The sequence below is a fragment of the Chiloscyllium plagiosum genome, unplaced genomic scaffold (assembly GCF_037043375.1).
Source record: "Chiloscyllium plagiosum isolate Xiang-an unplaced genomic scaffold, Cpla_swu_hap1 HiC_scaffold_38, whole genome shotgun sequence".
NCBI lineage: Eukaryota > Metazoa > Chordata > Chondrichthyes > Orectolobiformes > Hemiscylliidae > Chiloscyllium > Chiloscyllium plagiosum.
Genome location: NW_028270176.1, coordinates 24685373 through 24699794, shown reverse-complemented (window position 1 = coordinate 24699794; position 14422 = coordinate 24685373). Strand labels below are relative to the sequence as shown.

Here is a 14422-nt window from a genome sequence, read left to right as displayed (position 1 = left end):
CTGAACAACTTCTCTTTCCAATCCTCCCACTTCCTCCAAACCAAAGAAGTAGTCATAGGCACCCGCATGGGCCCCAGCTATGCCTGCCTCTTCGTAGGGTATGTGGAACAGTCCATCTTCCGTAGCTACACTGGCACCACCCCCCACCTTTTCCTCCACTACATTGATGACTGTATCGGCGCTGCCTCGTGCTCCCACGAGGAGATTGAACAGTTCATCCACTTTACTAACACCTTTCACCCAACCTCAAATTTACCAGGACCGTCTCAGACTCCTCCCTCCCCTTCCTAGACCTCTCCATTTCTATCTCGGGCGACCGACTCAACACAGACATTTACTATAAATCGACTGACTCTCACAGCTACCTAGATTACACCTCCTCCCACCCTGCCCCCTGTAAAAACGCCATCCCATATTCCCAATTCCTTCGCCTCCGTTACATCTGCTCCCAGGAGGACCAATTCCAATACTGAACAACCCAGATGGCCTCCTTCTTCAAAGACTGCAATTTCCCTTCAGAAATGGTTGACGATGCTCTCCACCGCATCTCCTCCACTTCCTGCTCCTCTGCCCTTGAACCCCGCCCCTCCAACCGCCACCAGGACAGAACCCCACTGGTCCTCACCTACAACCCCACAAACCTCCAGATACATTGTATCATCCTTCGTCATTTCTGCCACCTCCAAACAGACCCCACCACCAAGGATATATTTCCCTCCTCTCCCCTATCGGTGTTCCAGAAAGACCACTCCCTCCGCGACTCCCTTGTCAGGTCCACACTTCCCACCAACCCAACCTCCACTCCCGCCACCTTCCCCTGCAACCGCAAGAAATGCAAAACTTGTGCGCACACCTCCCCCCTCACTTCCCTCCAAGGCCCCAAGGGATCCTTCCATATCCATCACAAATTCACCTGCACCTCCACACACATCATTTACTGCATCCGCTGCACCCGATGTGGCCTCCTCTACATTGGGGAGACAAGCCGCCTAGATTAGATTAGATTAGATTACTTACAATGTGGAAACAGGCCCTTCGGCCTAACAAGTCCACACCGCCCCGCCGAAGCGCAACCCACCCATACCCCTACATTTACCCCTTACCTAACACTACGGGCAATTTAGCATGGCCAATTCACCTGACCTGCACATCTTTGGACTGTGGGAGGAAACCGGAGCACCCGGAGGAAACCCACGCAGACATGGGGAGAACGTGCAAACTCCACACAGTCAGTCGCCTGAGGCGGGTATTGAACCCGGGTCTCTGGCGCTGTGAGGCAGCAGTGCTAACCACTGTGCCACCGTGCCTACTTGCAGAACATTTCAGAGAACACCTCTGGGACACCCGCACCACTTTAACTCCCCCCCCCACTCCGCCAATGACATGCAGGTCCTTGGCCTCCTCCATCGCCAGACCATGGCAACACGACGCCTGGAGGAAGAGCGCCTCATCTTCCGTCTAGGAACCCTCCAACCACAAGGATGAATGCAGATTTCTCCAGCTTCCTCATTTCCCCTCCCCCCACCTTATCTCAGTCCCAACCATCGGACTCAGCCCCGCCTTCTTGACCTGCAATCTTCTTCCCAACCTCTCCGCCCCCACCCCCTCTCCGGCCTATCACCCTCACCTTAACCTCCTTCCACCTATCGCATTCCCAACGCCCCTCCCCCAAGTCCCTCCTCCCTACCTTTTATCTTAGCCTGCTTGGCACACCCTCCTCATTCCTGAAGAAGGGCTTATGCCCGAAACGTAGATTCTCCTGCTCCTTGGATGCTGCCTGACCTGCTGCGCTTTTCCAGCAACACATTTTTCAGCTCTGGTCGCCAGCATCTGCAGTCCTCACTTTCTCCTACAATATTAAGGGACACAGGATCCTCTCAGTCTGTAATGCTGAAGGATGTACTCCTGAGAGACTATTGCCAGAACAGATGCTGGTAACAGGAATTCATGGTGAGACAAAAAGTGCTCAGTTATGTAAAGTGAGGCTAGAGAGTCCAGAGAACAGTGGAGAGTTTGTGGTAGGAGTACTGGACAAACTCTCAGCTCCAGGAATACAATTTGTAAATGATATCGCTGATTCACTGGTAGGTGTGCTGCCTGCTCTAGTTGAAACGCCAGGGGAGACACAGGCAACTAAAGACCACGAGAATGTTTTCCCAGGAATTTTCCCTGATTGTGTGATCACAAGTTCACAGAGGCACAAGTTGAAGCAGGAGAGATCTAAAGGCACAGGCAAGAAAGCTGACATGCTGTTATCCGAAACTTCCTTCGATCAGATAAGTGGAACAGAGCAGGAGCAAATAGGTAAGTTAGGTTTGTCACCTCGGAGGGCATTTCAGGATTTAATGAAACGACAACCAGGCTGGTTCTGTCATTGCCTCGGACACACCTCCTCCCCTGCTCCTATTAATCGAAGGCAACAAATAGCAACCATATTTTGCGATAAGAACAGTTTGAACAGATTATTCATCAAGGACATTCTTGCTAATAATGCACAATTGCATATTAACTGTGCTCTGACTTGAATTACCTCCTTACATTTTTGTTAACCCTGATGACATACATCTTACAAATTGCATTTGTACAGGGGAAAGCCATGAAACCATCCGATGAAAATATTTACACGGTAAAGACATCTTTTGGGTCTCATTTTAAAACTTTCACATGCAATTTATGCTGTGTTTCATCTCAGTTTTATTTTGCCACATTATTTCACTCACTCAGAACAGCTATCTCTTTTTAAATTATAACAGGGATTACAAATGCAGGATCAGTCTGTTTACAGTGAACTGAAGAGGAATGTGGAGTGAAGAAGTTACAATTCATCTACCATGTTAAGTAAAAAACAACAAATGAAATATGAACAGATCTATTTGTCATCAGGATTGATGTCCCCTATGATTTCCAGTGCCCAGTCTTAAAATTGTGAGTCAACCTTATTGTTTAAGACTGGGCACTTGATGTCAAATGAAATTGACTGTCATGCCTTGAGCATTAAGGATGTTGACTGAGTTACACACATATTTGTTCTGTACACAAACATGCATCTCATCAGTTTGTGGGAAAGGGGATAAATATACATTGAATACATCTAGTATGAAGGTGTGCATAGACTGCAGAAGAATCGTAATTGTTTCCAAATTCTTGCAGCCAAATGGATCAATTTTCTGAGCGCACATTTTGTTTTCTTGCATAGCCATCGGTCTTATGTAATATCCATCAATCAACAAACCCTGCAGGAATATTTTCGTGATTCACTCACGGATTCTAGCAGGCACCGTCTGACCAGAATTCATAATCTGTCCCTAACCACCCTCAAGAACGTGGGTCCCTTCTTGAACAGTTACAGTCCAATTTATGTAGATAAAATGAATACTTCAGGTGGAAGTTTCAGATTATTGTCCCAATGACAGCGAAGGACTGGAGATATAATTCCGAGTCAGGATAGTGAGTGTTTTGGAATGGATCTGGCAAGGGGTGATACTCAATTGTATCTGCTGCCCATCCACTTCTAGATCATAGTAGCTATGTGATTGTAACCTGTTCCCACGGAGCCTTGGTGAGTTTCTACAGTGCATCACGTGGATACTTCACACTGCTGCTACTGAATATCACTAATAGAAGGAGTTGATTTTGTGTCTGTGCTGCCAAATAATCAGGATGGTTTTTCCTGGATGGTGTGAAGCTTCTGTTGTGTTGTTGGAGCTACGCTGATGCAGGCAAGTGACAAGTATTTTATCACAGTTCTGACCTGTGCCTTGTGGATGGTTGACAAGCTTTGATGATTCATGGGGTGAAATACTGCCTCCCAGACTCCAATCCTCTTTCCTGTTCTTGAAGCCCCCCATTTAATTGAAATATTAAAGTAGTTATGAATCAATGATAACTGATAGTGCAATGATGCTGTCACATTAACAAGGATATTTTGTCCTTGTGTTTTCTTTTTAAGACAGGTCATAAAGGCAGAGATGTGGAAATGCCTGGAAATACCATTATTTAACAATAGCAGAGGAGTGGCCAGTTCTCCCAGTTCAGGTTTTTATCTAGTTTGGTTTAGTTGTTGCAGTGAGAAGCTGGTACAGGCCAGATAAAGCTTCCAAACTTCAGCAGATCATTCTTGACTGACTTACCTCTGCTGCCTGTGAGAACCAGTATTTGAATTTACCTTTCACCAAGGGGCATGTTTACGGGATGTTACGGGAATTGGAACAGTTCCTTAGTTAAGTTGCTATGTTGGGTCAGTTAAGTTTTCCAACAATAAGTTATTCTAAGTTCCATTTCTTTTGTCCATGTTTCAACTGTAGCCTTGAAATAAGCTCTAGTTTTCTTAAAGCCAAGTGGTTTGAAGAGCTGCATCACAATTAGAATATCCACTTCACATCTGCCTTTAACTAAGATAAGTCAGGTTCTTGGCTACCTTCTTAAAGTATTTTGAGGGGGTCTGGCCTAGTCACTGATTCAGCAATGGAAATTACATTGGAATTCAAGGGATAGTGACACTCTTCCTGGCAATGCCATTAATTGGCATTTTGGCGAGATGTAACTTGCAACTTGTCAACTTATTCTGAATGTTTTGCGGGTTTGTTTAGTATCTGCACGTGAGTTGCTTCAATACCTGAGGCGTCACAAGCGGTGCACCCTAATGTTGAGTCATCCATGAACATCCCTGCGTGTCACCTTCTGATAGAGGGAAAACAATTGATAAAGCTACTGCATACGGTTGGACAAGGACATAGTCCTGAGGGACTACCGCAGAAATGTCTTGAAACTGAGTTGAGACTCCACCTAAAGAATAGGTATTCAGGACTTCTATTGATGCTAGTATTCCACATTTGGTGAGATGCAATTTCGTATCAGAAATATATTGTATTTCTATTTCAACAATTCAATGCATTGCTCTGTAAATTTTCTGAGCTGTGTCAGAACTGGAGGTAAGACTTGGGGTAAAGCAATCAGCGATATTTGCAGAAATACTCTATTTAGCTGAACCTAATCACAATTAATGTCGAAGCAAGCTTGAAGTGCCTACTCTTCGTTGTGTTTTGTATTTCTCTATGTTTCACTTGGAATATTTGATCCCTGGGCATTGTATCAATTGCTGACTCACAAGTCTTTGTGGGTTTATGATGTGGTGCAGCTAAAGGATGACAACCTCATGAAAATGTTACAAACTGCTGTTCATATGTTGTTTTCAAATGCATTTGCTCATATTTCATATGGGAAAATAATTCTCTATGAGATGCTATCCATTTGACATTGACTTCCAAGCTCTGATGCCATCCCTTGTGGTTGGAGGGTTCCTAGGCGGAAGATGAGGCGCTCTTCCTCCAGCCGTCGTGTTGCTATGGTCTGGCGATGGAGGAGTCCAAGGACCTGCATGTCCTTGGTGGAGTGGGAGGGGGAGTTGAAGTGTTGAGCCACGGGGTGGTTGGGTTGGTTGGTCCGGGTGTCCCAGAGGTGTTCTCTGAAGCGTTCCGCAAGTAGACGACCTGTCTCCCCAATATAGAGGAGGCCACATCGGGTGCAGCTGACTCCTCCATTGCCAGACCATAGCAACACGACGGCTGGAGAAGAGCACCTCATCTTCCGCCTAGGAACCCTCCAACCACAAGGGATGAACTCAGATTTCTCCAGTTCCCCTCCCCCCACCTTGTCTCAGTCCCAACCCTCGAACTCAGCACTACCTTCGTAACCTGCAATCTTCTTCCTGACCTCTCCACCCCCACCCCCACTCCGGCCTATCACCCTCACCTTAACCTCCTTCCACCTATCACATTTCCAACGTCCCTCCCCCAAGTCCCTCCTCCCTACCTTTTATCTTAGCCTGCTGGACACACTTTCCTCATTCCTGAAGAAGGGCTCATGCCCGAAACGTTGATTCTCCTGTTCCTGGGATTCTGCCTGACCTGCTGCGCTTTTCCAGTAACACATTTTCAGCTCTGATCTCCAGCATCTGCAGCCCTCACTTTTTCCAAGCTCTGATTCTTTGTATTCATTACTTCAATCTGCATCTGATTCAGCTTAACTAAGCACCACTGCTTTCTGTCTCTCTTTGAGATCCATGACTACACTTCTCCATCCAAACGTTTGTTTAAATTAGAGTGAACATAGAACATGGAACATAGAACATAGAAGAATACAGCGCAGTACAGGCCCTTCGGCCCTCGATGTTGCGCCGATTTAAGCCCACCTAACCTACACTAGCCCACTATCCTCCATATGCCTATCCAATGCCCGCTTAAATGCCCATAATGAGGGAGAGTCCACCACTGCTACTGGCAGGGCATTCCATGAACTCACGACTCGCTGAGTAAAGAACCTACCCCTAACATCTGTTCTATACCTACCCCCCCTTAATTTAAAGCTATGCCCCCTTGTAATAGCTGACTCCATACGTGGAAAGAGATTCTCAATGTCGACCCTATCTAAACCCCTAATCATCTTGTAATTGTGGTTGTGGTTCTGTTCGCCGAGCTGGAAATTTTTGTTGCAAATGTTTCGTCCCCTGTCTAGGTGACATCCTCAGTGCTTGGGAGCCTCCTGTGAAGCGCTTCTGTGGTGTTTCCTCCGGCATTTATAGTGGCCTGTCCCTGCCGCTTCTGGTTGTCAGTTTCAGCTGTCCGCTGTAGTGGCCGGTATATTGGGTTCAGGTCGATGTGTTCGTTGATGGAGTTTGTGGATGAGTGCCAAGCTTCTAGGAATTCCCTGGCTGTTCTTTGTTTGGCTTGCCCTATAATGGTAGTGTTGTCCCAGTCGAATCCAGAGTGGTGCTGGAAAAGCACAGCCGGTCAGGCAGCATCCGAGGAGCAGGAAAATCAACGTTTCGGGCAAAAGCCCTTAATCAGGAATAGAGGCAGGGAGCCTCCAGGATGGAGAGATAAGTGGGGGGTGGGGTGGGGCTGGCCAGAAGGTAGCAAAGAGTACAAAAGGTGAATGGGGGTGGGGATGGAGGTGATAGGTCAGAGAGGAGGGTGAGGGAAGGTAGCAAAGAGTACAGTAGGTGAATGGGGGTGGGGATGGAGGTGATAGGTCAGAGAGGAGGGTGGGGGAAGGTAGGAAAGAGTACAATTGAGTGGGAGAGGGGATGGAGGTGATAGGTCAGAGAGGAGGGTGGAGCGGATAGGTGGTATGGGAGATTGGCAGGTGGGACAGGTCATGAGGACAGTGCTGAGCTGGAAGGTTGGAACTGAGGTAAGGTGGGGGAGGGGAAATGAGGAAACTGGTGAAGTCCACATTGATGCCCTGGGTTGAAGTGTTCCGAGGCAGAAGATGAGGCGTTCTTCCTCCAGGTGTCGGGTGGTGAGGGAGCGACGGTGAAGGAGGCCCAGGACCTGCATGCCCTCGGCAGAGTGGGAGGGAGAGTTGAAATGTTGGGCCACGGGACGGGGGGTTGATTGGTGCGGGGGTCCCAGAGATGTTCCCTCCTTCATCCAAACGTCCTGTCTGCGTTCTCCACTTTATTTTGACTTCAGATGCAGAAACAAATTCCTTATTCCGTGTGTGGTCATTTTCCTGGAAAGAAATTTTGTTTCCAAATGATCCACAAGGGGTCACTTTGAAACTATCGGTTACTTAACTCTGAAAGTTGGATAAGGATGCAAACCTGCAGCTGCGAACGCTTTCAATCAATGTCTCAGCTTCATGTAAAATGTTTCTGATCCCATAAAAATGTTACCCTTTCTAATTTTCATTTCCCCTTGGGATTTAACTAGTTTTTGTACAATGGCAAATCAACCATGCATGTTTCTGCCCTTAACTGGTTGATCTATCAATACATAGGTCATGGTGCCTCACTTAAAGCAACATATCTCTCCGCCAAACATTGTAACTTCCCTGGGTTCCTTTCGGGGATGATGATAAGGCTACGTTGTTCTTACTTCCACCATCGATTCCATTTGTTCTCCAACCTTACATTTAAACACACTTTGTTTCATTCTCACAGCAGTAACACTGTCATAGCTATTCGCAGATGTTAATTATTACTTTAATCACTGTGCAGTTCTTCTCCCAACATTCCTGAAATGTAGAACATATTAAAATCCATTTGTCCATCTCTGTATGGCAGTCCTTGTATACTTTCACTTTTTTCTCTATATAAAAAGAAGTGCTCTCATATACAACTGAAGTTCTTCTCCCATCACCAAATCATCTGTGGTATTTTTACACTTATTAACCCATCACCAGTAAATTGCCTGTACTTTAGATTAATTTCCCTACAGTGTGGAAACAGGCCCTTTGGCCCAACCAGTCCACACTGACCCTCCAAAGAGTAACCCACCCAGACCCACTTCTCTCTGACTAATGCACCCATCACGACGGGCAATTTAGCACGGCCAATCCACCCAAACCTGCACATCTTTGGACCGTGGGAGGAAACCGGAGCACCCGGAGGAAACCCACGCAGACGCAGGGAGAGTGTGCAAACTCCACAAAGATAGTCACCCAAGGCTGGAATTGAATCTGGGACCCTGGTGCTGTGAGGCAGCAGTGCTAACCACTGAGCCACCGTGCCCCCCTTTTATATTCAATTAATTTAACTGCACAATGCATGAAGATCAAAACAGACCATCAAATGTGAGGGGTGAGGCAGGGGCAGATCATGATCAAGTTAGAAGGGGTGATAATGAATGCTACCGTCATGCTTTCATTCTTACCTCTAACTTTCCAACAATATCACCTGCAACAATTGCTTTCCTTAATAATGCATGCAATTACAGACCAAGGCAACCAGCATCTATCTCTGGTTGCTTCCTATGCTTCCTATGTCCACAGTCATTTTCTTCGAATTGCATGTAGATAGGTGTCACAAACTCACATCATTCATCATCCAGAAGGATAGTTACATCAGATAGTCTGGATCCTCGGCATCACCCACTGCATTGGTCTGGATGTATTTGCAATATCTCCATGGAAATTGGGGAGAACACTGCTGCCTCACAGCGCCAGAGACCCGAGTTCAATTCCCGCCTCGGGCAACTGTCTGTGTGGAGTTTGCACATTCTCCCCGTGTCTGCGTGGGTTTCCTCCGGGTGCTCCGGTTTCCTCCCACAGTCCAAAAAATGTGCAGGTTAGATGAATTGGCCATGCTAAATTGCCCATAGTGTTAGGTGAAGGGGTAAATGTAGGAGAATGGGTCTGGGTGGGTTGCGCTTTGACGGGTCGGTGTGGACTCGTTGGGCCGAAGGGCCTGTTTTCACACTGTAAGTAATCTAAAGTAATCTAAAGTAACCTGACGTTCCCTGCCAAAAATATAGTAGCTGTGGTACATTATCACCACAACGATTTCAGCACTCAACTGGAGGATTACTCACGCCCTCTTCGGGAGGAAAACAAATGAGCAATAAACACTGGTCATCTCAGTGATGCTCATTTCTTTGACCTGGTTTTAAAAATGAATTATATGTCTTCATATTCTGGATTCTGCAGCAAGAAGGAATGAGTTTTTTTTTTAGGTATTTCAGTGAGATCCATTGAAGTTGCAAAACATCTCCATCATATCATCAAATAGATTTATACAATAATTTAATGAAAGACAATCTTGTTCTCAGAAGTAACTTCTTTAGTCAGTGGAATCAGGTGTGATCAAGGATAGTCAGCATGGTTTTGTGAAGGGCAAGTCGTGCCTCACAAACCTTATTGAATTCTTTGAAAAGGTGACGAAGGAGGTTGATGAGGGGAAAGCGGTAGATGTGGTATATATGGATTTTAGTAAGGCGTTCGATAAGGTTCCCCATGGTAGGCTACTGCAGAAAATACGGAGATATGGCATTGAGGGTGAGTTGGAGGTTTGGATTAGGAATTGGCTGGATGGAAGAAGACAGAGGGTAGTAGTTGATGGCAAAGTTTCTTCATGGAGTGCCGTCACTAGCGGTGTTCCGCAAGGATCTGTTTTGGGACCATTGCTGTTTGTCATTTTTATAAATGACCTGGAAGAGGGGTTAGAAGGTTGGGTGAGCAAGTTTGCGGATGACACGAAAGTCGGAGGAGTTGTTGACAGTGAGGAAGCATGTGGCAGGTTACAGCAGGATATAGAGAAGCTGCAGAGCTGGGCAGAAAGGTGGCAGATGGAATTCAATGTAGCTAAGTGCGAGGTGATTCACTTTGGGAAGAATAACAAAAAGATGGGGTACTGGGCTAATGGTCGGATACTTGGTAGTGTGGATGAGCAGAGGGATCTTGGTGTCTATGTACACAGATCTCTGAAAGTTGCCACCCAGGTAAATAGTGCGGTGAGGAAGGCATATGGCGTACTGGCTTTTATTGGTAGAGGAATTGAGTTCCGGAGTCCTGAGGTCATGATGCAGTTGTATAAGACTCTGGTACGGCCGCATCTGGAATATTGTGTGCAGTTTTGGTCGCCATACTATAGGAAGGATGTGGAGGCATTGGAACGGGTGCAGAGGAGGTTTACCAGGATGTTGCCTGGTATGAAAGGAAAATCGTATGAGGAAAGACTGAGGCACTTGGGGCTGTTTTCACTAGAGAAAAGAAGGTTTAGGGGTGACTTGATTGAGGTGTACAAGATGATTAGGGGGTTAGATAGGGTCGACAGTATGAACCTTTTCCCGCGTATTGAGTCGGGTATTACAAGGGGGCATAGCTTTAAATTAAGGGGGGGTAGATATAGGACTGATGTTAGGGGTAGGTTCTTCACTCAGCGAGTCGTTAGTTCATGGAATGCCCTGCCAGTAACAGTGGTGGACTCTCCCTCTTTATGGGCATTTAAGAGGGCATTGGATAGGTATATGGAGGATAGTGGGTTAGTGTAGTTTAGGTGGGCTTGGATCGGCGCAACATCGAGGGCCCAAGGGCCTGTACTGCGCTGTATTCTTCTATGTTCTATGTTCTATTTACTTGGACCGCCCTCTGAAAATTCATGAAGATGATTGCCTGCTTTCCTGATGGATGATGTCATTGATGTTTGACGCTGTGAATGCATTTGAACTGAGAACAGCATGAAACATACTTTGAAAGTGATGAGAACAAAACTTTGGCAATTGGTAGACATTTGTGAGCAGCAGCACTCCTGTGGTCAGTGTCATCCCTGCACCATGACTTCTTTAGTCAGTGGAATCAGGTGAGTAACTATGCCGTACACATGCTTCACCTCTTTAGAATTCATCCTCCTGGATTGAGCACCAAAACTGCTTTGGACATTTTGTTATTTATGCATACGATTTATGTTCTTTGATTGCCTAAATCATTTATTTCCTCACATTTGCCTGGTTTACTCCATGTTTGAACTGGAACTATGTACGTAATGATCATGTTTTGCATTTTATGACTGTAATGACTCAAAGCTTTGGACATACCAGATTACTTTAATTTTCCTGTGTCAAGTTACTGATGTTCCAGGTGGCTCACTGTTAGAATCCCTACATAAAGTGACCAAGATAAATCAATTGAGATGATGTGAACCACCTCTTTTATATTTTGGAAAAAAGCGAGCAAATGTTATGCTCTGCCAAACAAGAATGGGGAGAGGAGAATTTATGTGCAGACTACTATTCATAACTGCATCTCTCAGACTAAAACAATGCACTTGTGGATTGTTGAATTTCTCCATTTCAAGAAGAAATATGGAATCTAACATGTAACATCTGTGCACAATTTTCAGTTTCTGATTTGATTTATATATTTTTAAAATTCATTGTTATAGAGTCATAGAGTCACACATGGAAACAAACCCTTCAGTTCAACCAGTCCACGCTGACCATGGTCACAACCGAAACGAGTTCCATTGCTTGCACTTGGCCTATAACTTGGATGCTGCCTGAACTGCTGTGCTTTTCCAGCACCACTCTAATCCAGAATCTGGTTTCCAGCATCTGCAGTCATTGTTTTTACCTTGGCCGATAACTGTCCAAACCTTTCTTATTCATGTGCTTATCCTAATGTCTTTTAAATGTCCTAATTGTACCTGCATCCAACAATTCCTATAGCGGCCCATTTCACACACGAACTAATCTCTATATAAAGGTGTGTCCTTTTAAAACTTTCTCCTCTCATTCTAAAAGTATGCCACCTACTTCTGAATTCCCCCACCATAGGGCAAAGGCCCTTGCTATTCACATTATCGATGTCCATCACCAGTTTGAAAGTGAAGGTTGGATTCAAGACTAATTTACAAGCAATAGTAACAACATGGGTGTGAAAGCTGAGAGAACTACAGTGAACAGGGATACCAGGCTAGCGGATAGATCATTTGCTAAGCAATGGCAGACATTTAAGGATATCCGCATGTTCCTATCAGGAAGAAAAATTCCAAGAGGAGGACACAGTATCCATGATTGAGTAAAGAGGCTAAGGAAAGCATCAAACTTAAAAGCATTATTGTGCTGAGATGATTGCTGGGTGAGTTGATTGGGCAGAATATAAAGAACAGCAGAGAATGACTAAAAGGTTAATCAGAGAAAGGAATTAAAGTGACTAGATGGAGCTTGCTACAAAGGTAAAATGGATAGCTCTTTGGGTTTTAAGGAAGCTTGTACCTTAATTTCTGTAAGGTATTTGACAAGGAGCCACAGAGAAAAAAAAGTCATTGTGTAAAGTCGGAGTTCATGATGAAAGGAATAAGCTGTCCACATGGATAAAAGATTGTTTGGTGAGCAGAAGGCACAATAGCCTATTTCCACTCTGTAGGGAATCTAATCTAAGAGTATTCTAAGTTGAAAGACACTCAATGCTTTCATTGATGTTTGACGCTGTGAATGCATTTGAACTGAGAACAGCATGAAACATACTTTGAAAGTGATGAGAACAAAACTTTGGCAATTGGTAGACATTTGTGAGCAGCAGCACTCCTGTGGTCAGTGTCATCCCTGCACCATGATATTCAAAACAATGGCTTCCAGGAGGTTTTGTAGGTACCAAGCAGAGCGCTTTAAATATCTCTAATATCAATTTAGAATATCTTTGACTGGCTTAATATTGGATGTTTCAGAAGGTGTGCTTGAGAAAGCAAAGGAGACGGGCTGTGACAAAAAAAATGTGATGAAGTTGCACAGAATACAAAGCATGCGACTGGAATCTCTAAATCTACATTACTCTCAAGGAATGTTCACATGATGCACTGTCAGCATAATATTGTATCTGAATGTAGCTGGACAGGGAAATAACCTGCCTTCAAAAATCCTCTGTATTTCTCTGAATGCTTCCTTATCAATGTCTGAGTTCAAAATCCCCTGGAGGAACTCAGCGTTGAAATGAAGGCTTGGTGAAGGAGAATTCCCTTTCTTAACTGTTATTAACAGTAAGTGACTTCAACCTATTATTACTGATCTATGAAGTCATCCAGTCACAAAAGCTTGAGTGGAAAGACTCTTCCACTGCAGTTAAATAAAAACTCACAATCATGTTTTATTTTAAATTGAACTGTTTCTTTGCATAAGTCCTGTTATGTTTGTATTCCTAAAAATGTCATAATATTTTCCAAGACTTGAAGGTTTCATGAAGGTGTGCGTATTTTACATGTGAATATACATGCAAATATATTTGTCCTGTTTAAGTAATTGAATAATAATCCTTACCTCTGCTTTTATTTAAATTTATTTGTTATAAACTTGTTCTATTTATCTTTATTAAAGAGCCTGTCTGTTTACCTGATGTATATATAGTTGAACCCTAGATCCCTCCTTATCTGTATAACCTGCACCAGCTCACCTTTCGATAATATTCACACATCTACAGTTCATTCTACAATTCCAAATACATCCCAAGAAAGCCTCCAGACCTACTCCAGTCTTAGAATATAGTTCAGTACCCACTGACTTCCTAATTCCTGATAGGTGACCATGAGATAGCCTCCCCAATCCATCTGCTCAGCAATGTTGTAACAGGCATCTAGAGGAGATGAGGTTTGAAACCAGGTCTCTTGGTCTGAGAGCAGCAACACTGCCACTGACAAGTGTACACAGGTATGTGGATGTGTTCAAGAGAGCATTCAGAATAAAATCACAGAAACCCCTTTTTTATTGTGAGTTTATGAATTTAATGGCAAGAATTACTGTTTATTCTGTGTACTTGCTCAATGTTTGAGTCTTACATATTAATGAAAACAGAGACATATATAGAGATTAAGTATTTGTAATTACATGAGGGTACATTCACAATCCAGGACAGATCTTGACTAAGGGAACTCTCAAAAGTCTGACCTCTGACACTCAAGTTAGCAGCATTTTGCAAATGATGTGCACATCCATGAGCTGCCAATTAGTTTTTGCATGTTTGTGTGGTGCACATGTTTCTATATGTCCATGTGTTTTAGTGTCCTTGTGTGAGTTATGTTAGGGTCTACGTGTCTGAGTGTGTGTTGTGTTTTGTTAGGGAGTGTGTGTGTGTTGTGTTAGGGAGTGTGTATGTGTGAGAGAGCGTGTGTATTTGGGTGTGTATATTGTATTGTGTTGGGGAGCCACTGTGTGGG

The 14422-nt window shown here is 44.5% G+C and overlaps 1 protein-coding gene across 1 annotated transcript in view; it reads left to right on the top strand.

Moving 5' to 3' along the window:
* Positions 1 to 2864, top strand: part of LOC122544190 (uncharacterized) — a 33467-nt gene extending 30603 nt beyond the window's left edge. The window contains exons 7-8 of the mRNA XM_087981055.1: positions 2588 to 2626; positions 2754 to 2864. Coding sequence (XP_087837181.1) covers positions 2588 to 2626; positions 2754 to 2810 — 96 coding nt within the window. The 3' untranslated portion in view covers positions 2811 to 2864. The remainder of the gene's footprint in view (positions 1 to 2587; positions 2627 to 2753) is intronic.
* Positions 2865 to 14422: the final 11558 nt, after the last annotated feature.